This window comes from Stigmatopora nigra, chromosome 18 (assembly GCF_051989575.1).
Source record: "Stigmatopora nigra isolate UIUO_SnigA chromosome 18, RoL_Snig_1.1, whole genome shotgun sequence".
Classification (NCBI taxonomy): Eukaryota; Metazoa; Chordata; class Actinopteri; order Syngnathiformes; family Syngnathidae; genus Stigmatopora; species Stigmatopora nigra.
In genome coordinates, this window is record NC_135525.1 from 3,170,855 (window position 1) to 3,194,886 (window position 24,032).

At 38.5% G+C, this 24,032-nt stretch overlaps 1 protein-coding gene across 8 annotated transcripts in view; it reads right to left on the reverse strand.

Moving 5' to 3' along the window:
• Nucleotides 1-163: 163 nt before the first annotated feature.
• abcc3 (ATP-binding cassette, sub-family C (CFTR/MRP), member 3) overlaps nucleotides 164-24,032 on the reverse strand; it is a 45,488-nt gene continuing 21,619 nt past the window's right edge. For 2 of the 8 annotated variants that reach the window (XM_077738263.1, XM_077738265.1), the window contains exons 9-31: nucleotides 23,777-23,954; nucleotides 23,505-23,666; nucleotides 22,731-22,823; nucleotides 21,072-21,275; nucleotides 19,861-20,007; nucleotides 18,446-18,533; nucleotides 18,121-18,187; nucleotides 17,908-18,034; nucleotides 16,501-16,677; nucleotides 16,201-16,368; nucleotides 15,932-16,115; nucleotides 15,713-15,821; nucleotides 15,244-15,400; nucleotides 14,484-14,691; nucleotides 10,191-10,504; nucleotides 7,334-7,533; nucleotides 5,388-5,514; nucleotides 5,156-5,257; nucleotides 4,160-4,306; nucleotides 3,905-4,063; nucleotides 2,311-2,477; nucleotides 2,036-2,230; nucleotides 164-752 (exon numbers count right to left, since the gene is read on the reverse strand). In XM_077738263.1, coding sequence (XP_077594389.1) covers nucleotides 641-752; nucleotides 2,036-2,230; nucleotides 2,311-2,477; nucleotides 3,905-4,063; nucleotides 4,160-4,306; nucleotides 5,156-5,257; nucleotides 5,388-5,514; nucleotides 7,334-7,533; nucleotides 10,191-10,504; nucleotides 14,484-14,691; nucleotides 15,244-15,400; nucleotides 15,713-15,821; nucleotides 15,932-16,115; nucleotides 16,201-16,368; nucleotides 16,501-16,677; nucleotides 17,908-18,034; nucleotides 18,121-18,187; nucleotides 18,446-18,533; nucleotides 19,861-20,007; nucleotides 21,072-21,275; nucleotides 22,731-22,823; nucleotides 23,505-23,666; nucleotides 23,777-23,954 — 3,592 coding nt within the window. In that variant the 3' untranslated portion in view covers nucleotides 164-640. Of the gene's footprint in view, nucleotides 753-2,035; nucleotides 2,231-2,310; nucleotides 2,478-3,904; nucleotides 4,064-4,159; nucleotides 4,307-5,155; nucleotides 5,258-5,387; nucleotides 5,515-7,333; nucleotides 7,534-10,190; nucleotides 10,505-12,251; nucleotides 12,563-14,483; nucleotides 14,692-15,243; nucleotides 15,401-15,712; nucleotides 15,822-15,931; nucleotides 16,116-16,200; nucleotides 16,369-16,500; nucleotides 16,678-17,907; nucleotides 18,035-18,120; nucleotides 18,188-18,445; nucleotides 18,534-19,860; nucleotides 20,008-21,066; nucleotides 21,276-22,730; nucleotides 22,824-23,504; nucleotides 23,667-23,776; nucleotides 23,955-24,032 lie in introns of those variants that run through there. The other 6 variants (XM_077738264.1, XM_077738267.1, XR_013329546.1 and 3 more) reach the window with 6 other exon arrangements.

Genomic DNA, 24,032 nt, shown 5'->3' on the forward strand with positions numbered 1-24,032 from the left:
AGTAAAAAATGGCAGGCAACAGGAGGTGGCTGTCATCCCATCTGAAAATAGAGCTTTATGAGCCTTTGTGAGGGTGGATTTTTTATCAGAAATGCCAGCCCCATGCAACCATACAAAACTCTTAATTGAAAAAAAGAACTTGTTTGCAGTAACTGGTTTCATATTTTGGTGGTACAGAATTCAAGTTTTATTGATAGATTTGGTTCACAGACGAATCACAGCTGAACAAACTTCCCTAGTTGCATAAAAATCAATGAACAAGTAAAACATTTTAAATAGTGACACAGTACAAAAATAAGTGGGTTCATATTTTTTTGCAGGCAATACAGTGGCACAGTATCTTTTATTACTAGTAAAAAAAAAAGTTTAAAACAATGCCTCCATTTGTTATTTACTGATTTGATTACAGCAGAGACGGACAACTCACCAGAAAACGATACATTCACTTGTTTTCTTTGACTCACGTAGCTGAAGGCACTTAAGATCAGATTTAGAGGAGCATAGAATGCTTATTTTTATTCTTTATCAAAACATTCTTGACCGACAATATTGTCCGTTCAGTGAAGGAATGACCTGACTGATGCAGTTACTGTATCTGCAACTGTAAAGACACAATAAAACTTGTTTCTGACGAGCTGCTCTATGGGGCCAGTCCAGCATCTTTCACCATGCCGTAGAAAATTCCACGTTGTGAAAGAAGATTTGCAGGAGTATCAAACTCTGCAATCTGTCCCTTGTCTAACACCAGCACTCTGCAAGGAAACAAGGCATGCACATTTATCACATCAATGTACACAGTTAGGGAAAATAATGATTTGATAGATATTTGAAAGGGTTAGCTCTGTGGTGTTTGCTCCAAGTGTTTTAGTAAGCAAATTGCAACATTTCTTAAAACTTAGATGAAGGAAAAATACTGTTTAACTGTGAAAAATGATATTGCTTACATGCACACTCATTTAAAAAAAAAAAAAAAACACGTTTACCCACTTTTAACCCACACCGATTGACTGAAACGGGTTCATATGATGATAGGTATTAGTGATGTCACAAGATTGGGCAGATAATTTGGGATACTCTCAATTGATTGGCTAAAAATGCATTACTAAAATGTCTGTCCTTGCTTCAGCATGTAATTTTTTTGAAACAGTTACACATAAAAAAATATATTTTGTGATTCGTCTATTCAATAAACAATAATATGATAAGTGTTGTCTGTCCCTTTAAATTTACGTACAGTGGTACCTTGAGATACAAGCTTAATGCGTTCCGGGACTGAACTCGTATGTCGATTTACTCGTAACTCAAATGAATAGAAATGAACTAAAAACAAATTAATGAGTTCCAACCCTCTGAAAAAACAACAACAGGATATTAGATTGGAAAAACATTTTTATATGTTGTAATTTACCATCTATTAACAACGCAACAAATAACTAGTGGTTTCATAGGACTAAAATGTGTTTAATAATACTAAATTAGATGGATTTCGCAGAAAGGAGCGAGAGGGACAGAGAGAAATTTTGCACGGCAACACGCTCGTAACTAACAAACAAATTGGATTACGATAAAGACACTCAAAAAAATTTTTAATCGAACCTTTACACTAAACTTAATTCTAATTTAGTTTTACAGTTTTGTACCTTTATTCTCGCGAGTTGGCTCTATTTGCCCCGCCTCCACCCTAATTTTCAGATACAACCTATCGAGGGTTGTTTGCATTTGTCTTCCCTTCAAAATATTCTCAAAATGATGCACACAAATTTCCTCACAATAGGATAACGCACGACCGCTTGCCAACTTGCCCGGGAAGTAGTACTCCTCTCATATTAGCGAACAAGCTCTGCCATACGCACTGACTAACGGGGAAGTATGAGCGTATATCAAAATTAGTCTCGTATCTCAAGATAAATATTTGCTCGAAATTTTACTCGTATCTCAAATTTATCGTATATCAGGGCACTCGTATGTTGAGCTATTATTGTACTCTGATACACAGTAAATGAACATCAGAAATGGCCATGTAATTCTTTCTCACCTTGTATAATCCATGATTGTGTTAAGTCTGTGTGCAATGGTAAAGACAGTGCAGTCTTCAAACTGAGTTCTGATAGTAGCCTGGATGAGATCATCTGTCTCCAAGTCAATAGCAGCAGTAGCTTCATCCAAGATGAGAATTCTTGTCTTCCTTAGAAGTGCCCGAGCCAAACAAATCAGCTGCCTCTGGCCTACACTGAGAAGGCCCAACAAAACATCATATAGTGATTCCTTCCAAAAATAACTAACCATGATGAGCTTTTGCTTGCTACCTACCTGAGGTTCTCTCCTCCCTCTGAGCACTCCATCTCAAGTTTTGCTTGTTGGTTCCTCACAAACTTGTGCAAATGGGAATGCTCCAGAGCTTTCCAGAGCTCTTCATCACTGTACTTCTCAAAGGGATCAAGGTTCATTCTCAATGTTCCAGAGAATAGGACAGGCTCCTAAAACACAAATAAGCCTGCAGACTTGTATCATATTCTAGAAGGACATCAACCCTGCTAAAAATATAAATTAAATGTGTTTTCTTTTGACAGAATCCCCTATTCCTTCATTCCTTTTCAAAACCGCTTATCCTTGTCAGAGTTGCGGGCTGCTCAAGCGTTTGTCGATTTACTCGTATCTCAAATCATCGTTTCCCATAGAAATGAAATAAATACAAAGTAATTCGTTCCCACCCCATGGAATAAAAACACAAAAAATGGATATTACAAAGAAAAACATTTTTATCTGTTGTAATTCACCATTTACTAACAGAGTAACAAATAACCAGAGACCTTTGACACTGTACAATACGGAAGTAAAACATCCCAAAGCTGTGATGCTAAGCAAACATTCATTCATTTTCTGAACCGCTTGATCCTCGCTAGGGACATGGGGGGTGCTGGAGCCTATCCCAGCAGCCACAGGCAGGGTACACCCTAAATTGGTGGCCAGCCGATCGCAGGCACGAGGAGACAGACAACCATTCACGCTCACAATAATACCTAGGGTCAATTTAGAGTGTCCAATCAGCCTACCGTGCATGTTTTCGGAATATGGGAGGAAGCCAGAGTAACCGGAGAAAACCCACATAGACCCTAGAAGAACATGCAAACTCCACAGGTGGGATGACCAGGATTTGAACCCAGGACCCCAGAGCTGTGAGGCCGACCTGCTAACTACTCAATCCAATTGGCCGCTGTTAAGCAAACATCATTTCCCATAATGCTTGTGGCTACAAAAGCCTCTAACGTCTCTCACTCTGGAAATGGGGTTGACGGAGGTTAGCAGCTCTGTTAAACGTGGTTTTTGCAACTACAGTGTTCCCCCACTACTTTGCGGTCCAGCTACCGCGGACTTAGAGCTTCGCGGATTTTTTTGGGAAAAAAAAAATACAAATATTACATTAAAACTACATTTTACAGGTTTTTTTGTTATAACATGAATTTCACTCTCTCTACTCGTATTCTATATGGTGTACTGTATACAGCGGGTGCATTTTATTTTTTAATTTAAAAAAATAAAAATAAAAATAAAACATATATATATATATATATATTTTGGAATTAAATTCAAATGAAGCATTTTTGAAGGGGAATCTCTACTTCGCGGAAATGCACTTATCGCGGGTGGTCCCGGTCCCCATTAACCGCGAGGGAACACTGTATTCATTTTGTTTGAATTGATCTTTTGTTGCTGAAAAAATACTAGTGATTCTGTTTGCACTAGTGACAAATGACAAAACACATATGGTACATTTTACCTTGAAAAAATCGGCTTGATTGGTGCAAAGTTATTTTTCTTTGTCTGACAGATGTTTTCGGGTACTTCGACACCAGAATGATTAGCCCACAAAACCTTCCACTTAATGTTTGTGTGTATGCCGTACCTGGGGAATGATTGTAAGTTTGGACCTCAGATCATGCAGGCCTATTTCAGATATCTTAACATCGTCAATGGAGATTTCTCCTTCAGCAGCTTCCAGCAGACGGAAAAGGCACAGTGTCATGGATGACTTGCCCGCTCCCGTTCGACCCACAATGCCAACCTGGACAAAATATATATTGTTCAGTAAGGCAATGCATGGTGACTTACAGTACAAATGATCTATCCACTTCAGTTGCTTTAATCCAATCTTCATTACTTTCTCGCCTCCTTTGACACTCAGTGTCAAGTTTTTCAGGACCAAATCCAGTCCCTCTCGGTATCGAACACTGTAATTATGGAACTCCACATTGCCGTGCATGGGCCAGTCAAGATGGGGCTTCTTGTCCTCGATTTCCCAGGGTGCCTTATGATGCCATGAGAAAGAAAGAACAAATAGGTTGTAGAAGAATATATTAATGAGAGTAAAAGTGTTAGAAAATAAATTGTTGAAAATTTGAGAAATGTTATGAAGACAAAACAAATGAAAGCCAGTGGCCAAGCAAATAAATACAACTACACCAAATACAGCCACAATGCCAGAACAAAAATGACTATGTTTGTGTAAGGTATTTAGGGTATTGGATTTAATCAAAGTTTATTGTTGATGTATGATAAATAAAGTTGGCACTAGGACAGGGATTGAGCAACGTGTTACAAATTCAAACTTCTTTTTTATTCACAACATATAATTTGGAAACCTGGTAAAACAAACTACAAGTATGAACACAATTCCAAATGAAATGTCTTTTTTATTCACAACATATCATATGGAAACCTGGTAAAACAAACTATCAGTATGAACACAATTTTCAAATGGAATTTACAATTTTAAATCTTTAAAGTCTAATTCTTCATCATAATATTTATTTTTTTTCGGATTCCAAAGCATCAGATTCACTAAACAATTGATTCCATTCTTCTTGAGTTATTTTTTCTAAGTGTGAGCACCGGCCAATACAACAGGCTCTAGCACGCCAATTGTCGGACAAAGACAGGTTTTACGTCACCGGTGGAGGGCAGTATTTCACCGAGATTTATGGATAACCACCTTCACTTCAGTTTTTTGGTACTATATTTTGCTCATTATCCTCAATTAAATACAGTACTTTGCCGAAGTGGCAAGGAATGACAGTATTGTGTCAGCTGAGATTTCTTAGGATCTCAATGGTAAAAGGCTGAAAATCTGCTTTGATATTGCAAAACTACTGCATACCTCAGTCTTGGTCTCAGAATATTCTTTTACTCGCTCCACAGCTACAATGTTGTTCTCCAGATCAGAAGTCATCCTCACCATCCAGTTCAGAGACATGGTCACCTGCAAACAAGTGATATACATTAACACACAAATTGATCAATCCAATTCTGATGGGCCTGTTTCCACTGAGCCTTTATTCAGTACTGTTTCTTAGATTAAAGACTAAGAGGATAAATATCTTAAAGTGTACCTGTAACGCATATGACACTGACAGACCCACGAGGCCAGGGTTAAGATCATTCTTTCCCGTGACAGCAAACAGAGCAGCAAAGAGCACGATGCAGTTCCCGATGAATTCTATGCGCACTCCAAGCCACCTGCATAAAATATATGAAAATATTTGAGCTTAAAACAGACAGAAAAGGCCAAAACAGCATAATCATTTGAGGTGTTTTTTATTTTTATTACCGTATTTTCACGACTATAAGGCGCACTTAAAAGTCTTAAATTTTCTCCAAAATAGAGAGTGCGCCTTATAGTCCAGTGCGCCTTATATATGGAAAAAACAGAAAACCAAAAACGAAAAACCACCACTGTCGGATATTAAAAAACACAAACGCCTGAACTGAAACAATACTGTTAAATATGCAGATGCCATCTTAGTTGACAAAATCTTCCATCATATAGCTCCTCCCCCACTGCAAGATTTTATACAAAAAATTCCAAAACATCAACAACGGCTGGCTCTAGAGGTGACTGTAGTGAGTGCTTCATACCTGGAAGTCAATAGCAATTGCCGTATTTTCACGACTATAAGGCGCACTTAAAAGTCTTAAATTTTCTCCAAAACAGACAGTGCGCCTTATAATACAATGCGCCTTATATATGGAAAAAAATGTCATTCGTTGAGGGTGCGCCTTATAATGCGGTGCGCCTTATAGTCGTGAAAATACGGTAATTAAAATGTATTCCTAGTAAGAGGTATGATGTGTACTGTATATCTCATAGTGAAAGCTAATCAAAGTAGCAAACCTCTAACTGTCATTTTCACTCACCCACTGTATTTCTGAATTGGATTGTTAGGGTTTTTCAGTGTCATAAAATACAAAATAGTGGTCACGATACAATATAGAGACAAGAAAATTCTATATGGCGTGTCATGAATTTGTACAGTGGTGTGTTGTCAGCCAACGCAAGAATACATACTCTTTTACCACAGGAGCTATTTCCCTCATGCCGTAGAATACATGCAAACCTTACATGTTGTAAGGATAGGTTAATGATTGGACTTATAAATTTGCATTTACACTAAGAACTCCCTTTTGGCCAACTTGTTAAATAGATCAGTTTCTCAAAGAATTTTGAGGAGATTTCAAACAATTAGGCATTCATTTTCATGTCTGATGTTGTCAGCTGTGGTTTCAAGGATCCATCCAGCCAAGTTCTTTAGCACTTTTACTCACTCGGGGAGGTGAGCCAAACTGCTCCTCAAACATGATATATCGAGGCAAAATGGTGTGCAAAACAGTGCAGACACCACCAGATGTCGGTATTAATTTAACCTACTTTCCGTATGAAAAGGTTGATTATTTTTCAGTGAATCAGTAAATCTCATCTCTCATTATGTGAACCGCTGTCGCGGGTGGGCGGGGGTGGTGTTGGGGGGTTGATTTAGCTTCCTATCCTAGCTGACTCCGGGCCAGAGGCGGGGGACACCCTGAATTGGTCTCAGATCGAGGGAGATTATCAGTGGACTTGTATGTCTTCCATTTTCTAATAATTGCTCCCACAGTTGATTTCTTTACATGAAGCGTTTTAACTTTTGCAGAATCAGTCTACCCAGCCTGGTGCAGGTCTACCATTTTGTCTTTGGAGTCCTTCGACAGCGTGTGCAGCGACATTCATTAAATGTCAAAATCAAATAGGAAGAATATATAGACAGTTATTTAGTTAAAAAATGCTTTCTGTTGAAATGTTGGAAACATGTAGACAAAGTGATAACTCTGTAATTAGTTAGCCGAATACTAAATATCTCGGGTAAATCAAACCACTCTTCGTATTCATTACAGCAAAAAAAGATAATGACATGAATGGGTTTTACCCGGAAACTTTAAAGACTTCTAAAATCAAGTCAAATGAAACAGCATTAAAAAGAACCGCTGTTTTTTTGGAAACTAGTGGAAAGAAGATGCTTACCTGTTGGACACTATGCCAGGGTAATAACTCTGTTGGTTGTCGTCCACTTTTATATCACTCATGAATACAAAGGCTGAGTGTCTGCCAAATGCTCGGATGACACTCGAACCAGTGATTGTTTCAGAGAAATGGGAATAAATGGGTGAGCGGCTGATAGACTCCAGACGCTTCAGTTGTCGAGACGTGGCAACATAAAATCTCTAGGCAAGGAAGGGAGAAAAACATACAAATTTAAAACCTTTTAATAGCACATGGTGACATATTGTAAGCAAATAATATTGCTAATGCATATATACTTCCACAATCACACATAGAATTATGCAATTTCCAACAAAACACCTTCAACGAGCATCAAAAAAAGGTTGTTAAACTGACATGAGCTCCTCTGAGAGTTCATTCAGAAACATGCAAATCCTCTTGAAGCTTCTAATCTTAGTAAATATTTACAGTATGCACTCCATGTAAATACCAGGCTTGAGCTGGAGGTGGTTTGTTGAACATTGAGCACATTATTTAAATGTGTATTATAAAATTTTCAACACGTCTACGTGTTAGTACTTTCAGTCGGTTATGACTTGTATTAGTAATGCGTTAGGCAAAGCACTAATACAAGAAAAACAGGAAACAACAATAGTAATGTGGGGAACATCAAGCAGAGAAATTAACATGGCAGAACCAAATTAAAGGAATGAGAACAAAAGTACCCACACTCTTTTGGTCAAAATGTATTTAGTAACCATTTACCCATTCAGTTACATGTTCACCTAATAAAAATGTTTAGTGTAGTTAGAATCACTCCTAGATCGGTTAAGATTTCCTTTTTAATTATATGTAATCTCTTAAAAAATATGTGACAATGAGATCTAGTAGATGATTTGGTTGGAAATGTTTTCAATCACATATTGTATATAAGTACTTGAATTGCGTTACTAGTACTTTTTAAGGAATACAGATCTACAAAAGCAACTACTGGCAATTTTAGTAACCACAATATACCTGGCTCTGATACCATTCCTACTCTCAGGTATGATGCTAAAGCTAATCCATTGTCAGGAATAATTTTTCCAAACTACACTGAGTGTTTTAGACTAATTAGACTTTACATCTATCTCCTTCCCTTTCACCCCCGTCTCTCTGTCACTCTCTCTCTCTCGCTTCTGCGAAATCCGTATAATTTTAATAAACCATTAAACATATTTTAGTACTACTAAACCACTACTTATTTGTTACTATGTTAATAGATTACGAATTAGAAAAAAAAAACCTAATACCCTGCTTTGGGTGTTTTTTCAGAGAGTTGGAACTAATTAATTTGTTTTTAGTTCATTTCTATGGGAAACGTTTGTTTGAGTTACGATAAAATTGACATACGAGCTTAGTCCCGGAACGCATGAAGTTCATAGCTCGGGGTACCACTGTATGTTTGTTTGAATAACACAAAAAGGCAAGACTACTCTGCATGGTGCACAAACACATGCAAAATATGGGTTGTTCCATTTATTAGGGGGAGCGGGAACATTGTACTGACTGTTCATCCTATTTTGTAAATTTTATGTATGTGCAAATATGAATTCATTCCTCTGCGGTACCATCCTCATAATGATTGCGGGGGGTTGGTGGAGCCTACCTCAGATGACTTTGGGTGAAAGTCAGAGTACAACCCAGATTAGCCGCCAGTCAGCCATAGGGCACAGAGAAAGAGATGACCATTCACACTCAGATTCATACTGCTACCAGCGGGAATCGAGCCAACGCCTCCTCGCACTGAAGTCAGGGGAGTGAACCATTACACCATCTGACGGTGTTCTTACAATTAATGTAAATGGTCATTTTCCATCCCGCTTATCCTCACAGGGGAGCATTGGCCTCAAAGTTATGAGATCAAAGATTCAATCCCAGGTTCGGTCCTTTCTGTGTGAAGTTTGTATGTTCTCCCTGGGCTTGCACGGGTTTTCTCTGGGTACTCTGGTTTCCACCCATGTCCCAGAGACAATCATGCCCATAGGTATGACTGTGAGCGTGAATGGGGGTCTGTTTCCTTGTGCCATGCAATTGGCTGGCCACCAATTCAGGTCTGTCCTTACTGTGTCGAGTTTGTGTGTTCTCCTTGGCCTTGTGTGGGTTTTCTCCCCGGGGTTTCCCCTCACATGCCAAAAACGTGCATGTAGGCTGGTTGAACACTAAATTTCCCATAGGTTTGACTGTGAGCGTGAATGGTGGTCCGTTTCCTTGCGCCATGCGATTGGCTAGCCACCAATTCAGGGTTTCCCATGTCTGGTGCTAAAATTTTCGTTGGATAGGTGAGGATTAGCGGTACGGAAAATTATTGAATGTCATGTTGATTCCAATTTAAACCTGTCCCTGTCCAATCTAAAAAATAATAATGAAGCTCAACATATTCAAAAACTCACATTATTTTTGCCACCAGAGCATTTAGGTCAGTGGTCTCAAACCGGGTCCACATAGGGCCGCAGTGGGTCCTGGTTTTTGTTCCAACTGATCCAGTGCCGAAATTTTAACCAATCAGGTGTCTTTCAAATAAGAAGCACCTGACTCTAATGAACTGATTGCACTTGCAAAAGGTATCCTTGTTGAGTTGGAAGGAAAACCTGCACCCACTGCGGCCCTTTGAGGACCGGTTTGAGACCACTGATTTAGGTTAAATCATGGTTACTGAAATCAAAACTCGAGTTTTTGCATGTAAAATTTAAAATTCACCAAGTGACTGGAGAAGTATCGCACTAGGTTAAATGCACACCTAGCTATTAACGACTAGTACTCAACGAACAGTATACAACACATTATATCATCAGCAAAACAGTCACACATGCATGAAACAGACTAGTTTACTATTTACCTGAACCCACCAATAGAACACCATTAAGGGGACTATGACTATGAGGAAGAAGGGGGTGAGGGCAGAGCATATGAGCAGCACATTCAGTGTGTACCAGAAAGTGCGCATCCATATGTCAATTTGATGTGGGATCTGGGAGTCTATGGAATCCACGTCTTTGCTGAAGCGGTTTAGTAACCGCCCAATTGGGGTGCTCTCAAAGAAGGCCTGTGGTGCTCGCAGGACCCCCTGGAGCATATTGCTATGCAAGAGCTTGGCTGCCCAGACCATACTGTACGCTTGGGACAGCAGAGAGTTAGCCAACATCAGTGCACCTGTGAGAAGAAGGGAATGCAGAAGAAGGGAAAGGGGGCAAGTGTGACAACACAACAATTATATTAAATGGATGAATAAATGCATGTTGTCAATTCTCTAAATTCAAGTACAGCATATTTTACACACCCCAAATATGGAGATCAAAATGTGCCAAAAGAAGTTTACTTTTGAAATGAACAATTTTAACTTGCAAAACAAGTAAAAACTAAAAATGTTTTCATTGTGAAAGAAAAGAAGTTAGACATGAAAAAAAAAACACAATGTAACCTTATTAATAAATCATAGCTGTGTATAAGTCAAAGAAAACGCAATGAAGAAAAAAATGTATAAACGAGACGTTCTGAGGTATAGGTCTTAATTTTGGCAGGACATTTTTCTTTACAGATTATTGGTGATCAGAGAGAGAAAAAACATAATTCGCACTTGAGTGTTATAGTCAAAGTCAAAAGCCTGTCATTGTAAAACAGCTGCGTATAAGGATATTAGTGGTGCTACTCCACTAAGTGCCTGTTTCCCAGTGAAAACATAAATAAGTAATTTAAAAAGTTACGTCCGGGCATTCTAAATATTGCACTATCTAAGATATTGCGCATTGTTATTGTCGTAGAGCCAGTCAAACTATGAAAAAAATGTGACTTATAGTCCGGAAAATATTGTAATCATTTTATTTTTTTTTACTTTAATTTTTTTGGTTTGCAAATATTTTTTTTTCGCTACAGGTTCAAAATCACTAATTACAAGTGCACGAGTTTTGCCACATCCTTGTCATGATTTGGAGACAAAAGGTCACATGTAACCATTTCTCAGCGTTGGTCTTTCCATAGTAAATGGAACATGTTCACATAGAGAAAGGTTGCAGCATGCCACAAAACTGTTTAACTGAACTCACCATTTCAATTGACAAATTTACTTCTTTTATCAGCCTTTGTGAGGATAAGCAGTACAGAAGATGAATCAATTACTTCTTTTAGCACACTCTGATCTCCATACATCTGCCGGGCATGGAAAATACTTGTAGATAACTGAATTGTTTATTATCTTATGTATTTCACTTTTATTTTTCTAATACGCAATTTAGAGCAACATTTTTGTCACTTTGTTTCACAACACATTTGGATGAAGTAGATATTTTGTCTATGATTACCTCTTGTTTAAAAAAAAAGCGACAAGGACGTGCTGAAAATCATGCACTTTAATTGGTGATTTTTAAATGTCTAAATCCTTCTTTCACGGCGCAACATTTGGGATTAAATATATTTTTTTGCTTGTTTTGCGAGTTAAAAATGTTCATTTTACAACTTCACTTCTTTTGCACATTTTGATCATCATACCAAGCCCACGGCTGAAATACATCTATCGAGAAAATTGAGGCATTGTTTTGTGAATAAAAAATATTTTTGTTTTTCTCAACTAAATGCAAAAAGCCATCGAAAAATGCTGAAAATTAGTCACACAATATGGCAGTAAGCCTTCGTGGACAAAAAAAAAAACGAGTTAAAGGAGTAATTTAAGTTGTATTAATATGATGCTACTGCTACAGAGAGCCATAGTTTAATGGATCTGTGTTTGTGTGCATAATTGTTGAAAAAGAATGTGGGCGTGAGAGGAAATCAGAAGCTTGTAGCAACAGCAGCCAGCACGGACAGAACTGTGGAAAAGAAAGAGGGGAGCCCAGACCAAATACTGAAATGTTACAACAACTTGGAACATGCACACAGCATGCATTATTTCCAGTTTGTAGAATACCTGAACAAAGATGTACACAAAAGCCAGAGGTGCTATGACAACCGCAAAGATCGGCGTGCTGGAAATGATAACAATCATGGTGGAGAGAGAAACAAAAAAGGTGCCCAGGAACATGAGCACAGTCGACGGCAGGGTTTCATCTATAATGTAGATGTCTTTGGAGAAACGGTTGATGATGCGTCCTATTGGGGTAGTATCAAAAAAGGACTGGAGTGTGTGAAGTTTGTTGGTGAGCAGGTTATGGTGCAGCTTCCTTGCGGCCCCGATGTTTCCCATGGCTAACGTAAAAGAGGAGATCATGACCAGGATACCTGAGATTGATTTCAGAAAGGAAGCGTTTTGTTGTCATTTGAAAAATACGGAGAAGAATCATGCTTAAATGCAAGGATGTAATGGAAACATTCACTGAAAAGAAACAGTTTTAGACAACATTATTCATATTATTTTAAAGCTTCAATTTTCTACACACAAACACATCACTGGATAACCAATTAGCAATATCACATAGCATTATAGACCTCTGAAGGAAATACCATTTTTCCAAATTAATAAACAAATGTAAAGCATCTCGGATGTTTACATCATCCTAAAGTTCAAGCCTGTGAAAGTGAACATCTTCCGGATCACATTGCATAAAAATAATTAGTATTACGAGTTGAATCTTTTAATAGTGGAATCTGTGATTTAATGGTCGTCATTTTTTTTATTTTGATCTTGTCGTAGTTCGATCTTAATCTCATAATATTAATATTTTTTTGTCGGAATATTACACTTTATGACGCAGCACACCTGACCATCGCTCATGGAACAACAGTGTGCCACGGCATTGTGATTGGGAAACACTGTTCTAGGTCACTGGCACCAAGTGGTTTGCGGGCCGGTGTTTGGGAACTAGAAATCAACTGATATGTTTTCTTTTCAGGACCGATACACGTTATTAGTAGTTAGAGAATGCCGATAACCAAAATGTGTATATTGTCATTACCAACAATGATTCAGACAAGCTAGCAACAGAACATACTACTACAGTAATACCTCATATTTGGAGCAAATATTTATCCTAAGATACGAGACACATTTTGGTCTATGAGCATACAGCAAACATAAATAAGTAATATAAACTTAGAAAAGTCACATCCTTATGTTTAATAGTGCCTCCCATTGGTGCAGTGGTCCATCTGCCCAACTTTGGTGGTGGCAGTCTGGGTTCGATTCGCTTATGTTGTGATTGTGAGCGTGAGGGGTTGTCCGTTAAATTGTGGTGGCAAACAATTCAGGGATTTCGCTGCCTGCAGCCCGTGATTGGCCAGGATAAGCTCCAGCACCCCCCACAACCGGTATGCAAGATGAATGAATTTATGTTTAATAGAGCTTAAATGATTGTATTGTTCTTGATCATAGGGGTATTTTGATTATATTTTGATATTTATACGAACAACTAATCACGCCCACACTCATTCCGAGAAATTTAGTGTTTAACCAGCCTACCATAAATGTTTTTGGGCTGTGGGAGGAAATCGGACAACCTGGTGAAAACCCACGCAGGCACGGGGAAAACATGAAAACTCCACACAAAAAGGTTGGAACCCATTAATGATTGCACCCTCGATTGCAGTACTTTGTGGCCGACGCACTAACCACTCGTTCACCGTCATTATTACTACCATTTTTTTTAATAAATCGCACCTACATATACGTCGCAATAGTCCAAAAATGCTCAAAGAACGGGAAAAGACATACAAGTCGCACTGGAGAATAAGTCGCAATTTTGGAGGAATTTTGCTTGAGGAAATTCTAAGCAAAGACCAGATAGAATTAGAAAAATCCGACTCATTAAGAGTTAGGGATGTGGTGGAGTGACTGGATTATATTTAATTATGTTCACCGGGTATCATTCAACGGGTCACGTTAATTATTTCTCATTCTGTCATAAGCCGCGGCTGAGAGGGTATATTTTTTTTAAAATGAGTATCCTCAGCCCAAAAATTTGTGGTGAACCAACAGGCAATGCCAGTACACCTGATGGCCACTTCACCCCTGGCAGCAAAATTTGTGTAAACAAGCAAAGTTGCATGACGTTGGAGTCACTTTCATGTTGGTATTGAGCAATCTAGTATGCATAATACAGTCAGCACTGAGATTGCCCCAGGAAACTCCGGTAACACGTAAAATATGTCCACAGTTAGTTTTCTAGTCTCTGTTTAGAAAAGTGAAACGAAAAATGTTTCTTACCTTGAGTAATGCCTAGTGCTGCATACACACCCACCCTCATATTAACATTATCCTCAGTTTGATTTCGCAGTGCATCATTTGTCCACTCACTGAGCCAAATGTTAGCTCCAATTGCAGCTGCACTCTGGCAGCCATATAGAATGCAAATCAGCACAGAAAGCAGCAATCCTACTGCTTTCGCATACTCTAGGTACACCTTTAGTTTGACCTGGTGAAGAACAGATATATGTTGAAATTTAGAAAACACAGTGGAAAACTGGGTGATTAATTTTGATACATAATAAAGTACAGTGGTACCTCTAGTTATAAAATTATTCATTCCAGAAATGGCTTTGAGAATTTCTTTTCAAAAATAGATATACCGTATTTTCACGACTATTCGGCGCATCGTATTTCTAGCCTCAGTGTCAATAACGAGTGCTATTTCTGTATTTTACACACACAAAGGACGCACCGTTCTTTTAGACGTAGCCAGGCATGGCATATATATATTATTTATGGAATAGCACTGTCTATGGAAGCAGCCCCGGACGCTATTTCCGGTGCACAGTGACTTGGGATATATAGTACTTTTGTCAATACACCCAGGTTTTCCCAAATTCCCCAAAAACTTAGATTGTTTTCAAATTTTGGATCAAAGGGTGTCATATCAAGGCTTTTGTTAACATGAATTTTTCATATGTTGAAGCATTCATAAGTAGAAGTGAGTGCAGAAATTTGAAATAGTAAGAATAAGCACAGATGCGAATAACAAACTGACCCTGCCTGTCTCTGCGGTCTCTGCCTGGATGAGTTTCTCTATCCCATCTAGCTGCTTCTTTCCTTGAGGCTCTGGATGTTTTCTCTGACTGCAAGCATGCCTCCTCAATGATCGAGATTTAGGGGTCTCACCATCTGCTGAAATGATGCTGATTTGCCTGTGAGTGGTGATGGAAACGTATGAGTGAAAAGAAAATATCACGTGTGGGCAAAACATAGTAAAAACAATCTTAATTCCCTTTTACTAAACTGCAGAACTGTAGGAATTTGTTAAATGGTGATAAATTTACACTCTCGCCTCATCACTCATGTTTCATGTTATTTCTCATTTTTTACTTTATTGGACAAAAATAAGTACTGCTTCAATGGTCTATGTTCGAAAGGGGGCCAACCAGTCAGATATAAACACTTGTGTATTGAATCACAGGGGACACTTTTAAGGAATATGATTGAAATGGTGTTAGTGATACCTTATGAATTTTCTCTTTGCTTCATTGATCCCTGGTTCACTGTCAACCATGTCTATATGGTTGCTAAGGGTATCTTCAGGGAATAATTCCTCGTCATCAATTATCTCCTCTATAAAAAGGAAGCATATCACATTATTAAGCAAGAAATAAATCATTACAAGCTGTATTAGCCAATGATTTGTGAAATTGAAACATAGTTAATAAAACCCTTAATTCTACCTGTGGCTACATCCTCTTCTACAATGTCTTCCAGTGCATAGTTTCTGAGAAATTCAGCAAATGCTCCATTCTGCTTGAGTAGCTCCTGATATGAACCCATCTCTGACACCTTTCCATCCACCATCACCACTATATTGTCCACCTGGGGCAGATAACTGATGCCATGTGTCACTAGAAGACGTGTCTGGGGTGAAATAATAGATAAAAACTATGGTAGCCTTATGTGCGCAAAGACAAATTTGTATGAAATTTGAGTGATATGAAGTTACCTTGCCCTTCAAGGCCCCTTCTGGACCAATGAGATTGTCAAATATGTGTTTGGACACATGGGCGTCAACAGCAGACAGTGGGTCATCCAATAGGTAAACATCAGCATCACTGTATAGCGCTCGAGCGAGGCTGACCCTCTGTCTCTGGCCTCCAGAGAGGTTAATGCCCTGTGGTATGAGCAGGCAACAGAATCAAGGACAAGTAGAATGGATGCAATATTTATATTCCTCAATGTTTTGTCATGACTGCAGAGTTTCACAGTCGAGCCAAAAAGGAGGGGGGCGGCTGAAAGAAATTACCTTTTCTCCTATTTCAGTCATGTCTCCTCCTGGCAAAACATCAAGGTCAGGTGTTAGAGCACAGGCCTCCAGAACGCAGCGGTACTTCTGTTCATTGTATGTTTTCCCAAACAGGATGTTATCACGCAGAGTGGCATTCTGTATCCAGGCCTGCTGAGGAACGTAGGCCACTGATCCCTGACAGGGGAAAAAAAAGTTCAAAGCATTAGCATGATTTCCTGTTGTAAAAGCTTTTATGTGACACTGCAGGGCAATAGCTGTTCAATGGAATCCTAGATGTCTAAATTCTCTGTAATCCTGATTATTGAAAGGGAACACATCAAAGTTAAATTTCTATCTTAATTTCATGATATCAGATAATTTACAACCCTGAGATTCTTAACGAGAGTGACGGGAAAAAAATCTTCCATGCGGGGGATGCTGGAGTCTAATCCAGCTAACATTGGGCGAAAGGCAGACTACACCCTAGACCAGACCTGGAATTGTAAGCCCCCCAGGGCGCATACTGCCCTTTGGTTAGTCTTCACGTGCATAATGACGCGATACGGAAACTTAAGCCCTCCAAAATGCTGGGTGATGTTAAAAAAATGAAAGATAGATCCTTAATGCAGGGTTTTAACAAAATATAGACCACCAAGTATTTATTTAGTGAAATTAGTGCTAAACCCGTGTGTTTGGTTTGCAAAGAGCAGATTGCTGTGTTTAATGATTACAATTTGAGTCGGCATAAACATGGTTCATTCGGAGAAATACGAAAACCAGTCTCGCTGTGCATGCGACCCGTGACAAGAAAGGTTGAGGACATTGTGAGGAACCTGGAGCTTCATCATTATTTTCATCATTTTCTGAACCGCTTTATTCCAATTAGGGTTGCAGGGGTGCTAGACCCTATCCCAGCTGACTCTGGGCCAGAGGCGGGAGACACCCTGAATCGGTGGCCAACCGATCGGAGGGCACCTGGGGCTTCAGTTGCAACGTAAAGTGGCAAGTTTTGAATTGTTCTCCCTTGCATTGGGCTCTGATCTCAGAGATACAGTTCAGTTATTACCCGTATTGTCCAAAGCATAACGGACTTCCAAGGTCAATGCATGGGACGGTCCGGCCCTCCACAAATGTTTTGCATCTGGCCCCTTAGCAAAAATAATTGCCCATTCCGACCCTACACTGGTCGCCAGTCAGCCGTTGGGCAAACTCATTGACCAACGACCATACGCACTCGCAATCATACCGCCACCAGTGGGAATCGAGCCCGTGCCTGCCCACAGCCCGAAGTCATGCGATTGACCCTCTACATCACGAGGCGGCACGGGGAAAAATGTTTTATAATTTAGTAGCATTAATAATAGTGAAAGAGGAATGAGTTATTTTTTCCTGACACGTTAAACAAGATACAGAGCAAACTCATACCCGAATAGAAACGTCTCCATCAAGTTTCTCCATTTCACCCAGGAGGGAGGAAATTAGTGAGGACTTTCCACATCCAACGTGGCCCACTATGGCCAACAGGGAGCCCTGGGGCACCAATATGTTAATGCTAAAAGAACACAACAACAATGGTCAACTATGCTGGACTTGGACATGAAACTAAAATAAATATGTATCTGGTGTTGCAAGACATACTTCTGCAAAACGGGTGGATCTTCTTTAGCCCAAGTGAATTTTCCGTTGACAACTGTGATTGAAAAATCTATAAAACAAAAATGTTAAAAAATCAGATATGTTGAATAATGACAATTTCGAATTTGACAAACAACAATAAATGCTTCACAAAACTAGTTCAATGGGTACAATGTATAAAAGGAAATAGTTACTGTAGAGTAAAGTGACCAAACTGCAATCTTACAAAATTAAGTAATGAGCAACAACGACATGTCACGTTTACTCAGGCATGAGCCATCTTTTTAAAGAAGGTTTACACTCGAGATACGGTGGGTGAACTTCTTACCTGACGCTGTGTTCTTTCTGTCCACTGAGTTTGGATCCAACTCGTCATGACTCAAGAAACTTTGGATCCGCTTCAATGAAACACTAGTCTGTAATGCAGAATAAAAATTGCTCTTCACTAGAAACGGAAACTAGTTATCAAGTAAGTAAGTTGTGTGACAACGGTCTGGAGCAAAAGTGGAATTTTTTTGTAAAAATAATTCTACGTTTACATGACTGAGTTGTGTGGAGAAATTTATGTGCACACGGAATTGTACAAATGCCTGAGCCTTCCAATTTGCCAACCAAGTTTACAATGCGTGCCCTTATGGCCCTGCTAGGAAAAGCAGTATATTATAGTGTGATGTCATCAGAATTTTCATCCGTATTGGCAAACTTATACTAGACTTACATAGTATTTGAGACAGAATTAACCATAACTCATTTTTTTTGTTTTCACAGAAAACCGGAAGCCTCAATATTTTCAGATTAAAGTTGTTCCAGACCCCTCAAAACGCTTGTCTGCCTCTAAACAATATGGACATTTGGGAAAGTTTGTTTGCATCAATCCCCAGTCGCCACATCAGTCTTCTCGTCACAGTGTAAATGGTCCGTAACCTTTCACTGCCCCACGCACATTTTAGCAAAAATCAAAACAGTCTCATGCTGGGCCTAAATAGCAAAAATGCACCGGATGCCAAAAAAACGTTTTGACGTTAGCACTATGCTCGCTACACCCTGTAACAATGAAAAATAATGGAAAGAGTTCATTAGGTGCTGCCATTTCTCGCCGGCTTGAAGAGACATTAACCCTCCTCAAAACAGCTGTTTGAATGTAAACAAAACACGAGAGTGGACAAACATTTTACAGCATTATTTCGGCTTTTAAACTCCAAAAACATTTAGTTTTTCAAGGTAAAATTGTCATACGTTCCCTCTAAGCTATCCAGCGCACTGTAAATGAATTTGATATACTTTACAGTGGTACCTCGAGATAAGATCTTAATTGGTTCTGGGACTGAACTCTTATGTCAATTTTCTCGTAACTCAAATGAACGTTTCCCATTGAAATGAACTAAAAACAAATTAATTTGTTTCAACCCTCTGAAAAAACACCAAAAACAGGATATTGGATAGGAAAAAACATTTTATTTGTTCTAATTCGCCTTTAACAAATTATCAAATAACTAGTGGTTTAATTGTATACTAAAATGTCTTTAATATAACTAAAATTAGACGTATTTCGTGGAGCGTAGAGAGAGAGGGACAGAGAGGGGGAGGCGTGGGGAGTCTTTTTGTTCGGCAACGCGCTCGTAACATAACATAAACAAATTTAAATAAACTTGGATTATGATGTAGACACTCAAAATAATTTACAATATAATTTAATTTTGTGCAGACAGAAAAACTGAGGCTAATTGGAGCAAAGTGGCCCACCTGTACAATGCTGCTGATGACTTGGGGAAGCATGTTGAGAGGGAAACGAAGTATGTTAAAAAGTGAGAGTGACACAAAAGCCTTCTCTGCATCCAGGATGTTGTTTTTATCTACTGTCACATACACTGCAAATGTTGTCAGTGCAACCTGAGGACATATTAACAAACGTGCTTGTGAAAAATAATTTGCAGTTGACATAAACACAAGTTCACCAATCTTCACCACTCTGAGATAAACATTAGTAACCAGGAAATGACAGTATTTACACCCATTTCGATTTTAATTAATGAAAATGTATAAATTATAATATATTTCATGAGCCACATTTCTGAAATCAAATGAATTCAGTTGATTTGCTTTGTTATTTCAGGACTATTTATTTTCATATAAACTCATGATTTGTATAGTGTTCCCTCGCTACTTCGCGCTTCAGCTATCGCGGACTCAAAGCTTCACGGATTTTTTCCAGGAAAAAAAAATTAAAGATATTAAGTTAAAATTATAAATTACATCATTTTACAAGAGGTGGAAAAGAAATATTCAATAAGAATTAGTAATTGCATCAAAAAAAGGCCAAATAAATGGTCAATAACATGGGGAGAGTTCAGGAATCGCATTGATGACGTCATGGCTGTTTACAGGCGCATTTTCACGGCCCAAAAAGACAATGTTCACAACTCCCAATAACGATGTTTCTTATGTGCAAAAAAAACTGCAGGAGATCCTCCATCCGGACTACTATGATGTTTTTGCTTGGTGGTGCTTTTGTGCATGTGTTACACGTTTCTTTAAGGATTTTTGAAGGGGCACCCCTATTTCACGGAAATGCACTTATTGCGAGTGGTCCTGGTCCCCATTAACCGCGATAACCGAGGGAACACTGTATACAAAGTAACTAGCGCAACTAGTCCCAGCTATATTTATTACCATTTGTTAGACACTAGCTGATGAAAAAAGAAAACTACAGTATTGTTTTATTGTTAATCTTAACTTTAAACTTGGACTTAATAACAGAACAATGAAATTAACTCATTGGCTTCTATAGTGATACTAGTCCAAATCATTTGAATTGGGTAGGTTGGCAATGATCATTCAAATGAGCATACAAAACAAACACATTAAAGTCAGTAAACCAAGTGATTATAAAGTAATTTGTATTGTTCTACTGGAAAAAAAACCTGAAAAAAAACCCCAAAAACATCTTACATTACCAAAAAGGGGGCACTGGTCCAAGCCATGGTGGACAACGCTCCCAAGTATGCTGCCTTCTTAAGCACATTGAGTTCCTTCTGCCGGATGGCCAGCACCTTTCCCTTGAAAGAGTTCTCCCAGGCATATAACTTCAATACTTTGATGCCATTAAGAATCTCGTTCATCAGTTTAATACGACTGTCTTTGTGCTGCATCTGTTCCACCTGGGAGATGGGGGATCAAGAAATGTTTTGTAAACAATTAACATGGAAAAAAAATGAAAATCTTGAAAGTTTCTGTTTTTGGCTCACTTTTTTAACTTACCGTGACAATTAATTTCGAAATAGAATGTCATATTACAAATAAGTTTTGTATTATCCACGAAGATAAAAGTTAAAGTATGTTGAAAGTCAAAAAGTGTGCGTGCCAACATTTCCCGGACAAAACTTATTATACGGCGTACACAATTTGAAATGATCAACAAACGTATAAAATACGGGAAAAATGCATACATTGACAAGTATGCATTTGTGTTAAGTGGTCAGCCATTGAGGGCACACTGAGTATATAGAAAATAGTGGAAGTGGTGGGCCAGTAGGCAAGAGTTTATTGTCCAAAATCCTCTTTTTAAGCCTGTCCAAAATGTTGTGGGAGCTCGACCAGGGAAAATCTTTCTTATTAAGATATTCATTGCTAACTTGTTCTTATCTTTAGTGATTGGTCGATATTGGTTTTCCTAGGACCGATTATTTGTAGTTAGAGAAAACGAATAACAGATGTTTAGAGCTGATATACATTTGCATTAAAAGTGCAAAAAATGGTGTACAGTGTTCCCTCGGTTATCGCGGTTAATGGGGACCGGGACCACCCGCGATAAGTGAATTTCCGCGAAGTAGGGATTCCCCTTCAAAAATGCTTAATTTGAATTTAATTCCAAAAAATATATATTATTTTTTTTATCTAAAAAATGTACCCCCCTGTATACAGTACACCATATAGAATACGGCTAGAGAGTGAAATTCATGTTATAACAAAAAAAACTGTAAAATATGTTGTTTCAATGTAATATTTGTATTTTTTTTCCCAAAAAAATCTGCGAAGCGCTGAGTCCGCGGTAGCTGAACCGCGAAGTAGAGGGGGAACACTGTAAAGCACTGATAGAACTTTATTAAAACACTCAAATAAGTGAGTATTCTGACAACTTGTATTGATGTATGTCATTGAATGTACAATTCAACTTTATTTGCATAGCGGCAAGGCAACAGGGGTTTAAAGGGTTAAATTAGTGCTGGTGCGTCTGTGTGTGTTTATTAGCAATCAATGGGCGCAAATTGAAGCATAGTTGCCGCAACAATATCAAAGCCCTCGACTGGTTGTTTATGTTAGAGAGAGAGAGCAGGCAGGAGGAACCTAGGAGAAGCGCAGCTGCATCGGAGCCCAAATCACCCAGGTTTAAATTAATTTTTTCATATTGGCCGATCGGATTGAAAAAAAGGCTGATACGGCGTCAAATGTCTAAATATCGTCCCGACCGATTATCAGTCAATCAAGACTTATCTTCAACATAATTATCATTGCCAAAATGAATCATTCTGAATTTAATTAGACTAATATCGGTATAATTAAGAAAAGTGTAATGGCAGGACAAAACAAGGTCTAAATTGAATCCTCATCAATACCTGGTAGGCGCGGGTTTTCATGGCAATAACAGCATTAAATGGGATAAGAAGGATCATGACAGCAACTCCAGCAAGAACAGAGGGGCCAAGATTCTGTAAATCAGACACATAAAACCAAGCATGAATAAGAATAAAAAATAAAATACACATAATAGTTGGAAAAAATAATGTTTTTGGCAGCCACGGATTGTGCACCCTAATCTAACGCAAAAGATCAGAGGGTTGTATTTGAAAAGATCTTAGAGTGCTTTCTGCCATTGTAGATTGTTTATTTTATTTGTATGTCAATCAAATGACAAGTCGAGTAGCAAAAAAAGATGGACTGGCAAACTTTCTTGTCCTTTCCAAAAGAGGAAATGACTGAAACTATTTTCTAGGTAAATTGCCATAACACAACCATATGCATATCAAAAAGAAATGTTCTCAGATTTTTACTTAGTTATAGCACTGCAAATTTTTATCTTGCACTTGGATGCTTTAATTAACACTAAAACACCATAGGTACCTCACGTGCTGCCAACCACTTAAGTCAATTTTTATTTGCTCACCTCATTGTTATTGTAAATAAATATTTTTGGACTAATTATTTGTGAAGCTTAAAATCTGTATAATGACAACAATGTATTCAATTCAATAGCAAACAACGTTTTAGCACCTCTGTCCTTGTCAAATCAGTGACTTCAATGAACTCTAAATGCAATGATGAAAAAAATAACATTAGAAAGTTTACTGAAGAAAACAAATAGTTTGTACTTTTATCACATCCTAATGTACCTGCCAGAGGAAATATAGTGCAAGCATAATCTGAAGAGGAGCAGACCACAGCATGTTGAGGAAGGTGGTAAGGTCCATGAACCTCTGAGCATCCACAGACATTAGGTTAACCACCTCCCCCACTGTCGACGAGCGTTTGGCAGCATTAGTTATTACCAACGCCTGCACATAAGAGACAAAAAACAACAGATCATCAAGGATCATCAAACAAGATGTTGAAACATTTTCAATGCAACTATTTATAATGAAATCTCATATACACATTTATATACCTTTCTGTAGATAGCGCCGATTAGAGCTGTGCGTACATGCATGCCAGTAACAAAGCAATACTGAAAGTGCTGGTGCAGGATGAGAGTTTGCAAAAAAGCTGTAAAGAACATAAGAAAGGCCAGCGAGTAACCCCACCAGTCAGGAACACCTTTTTGCTTTGTGAAGGAGATCAACATTCTGCAACAGAGGCACAAGCAAACATATTGTAAATGTTCCTTAACAGAATGCTCTAGTACATGGAGTGTCAAACATACG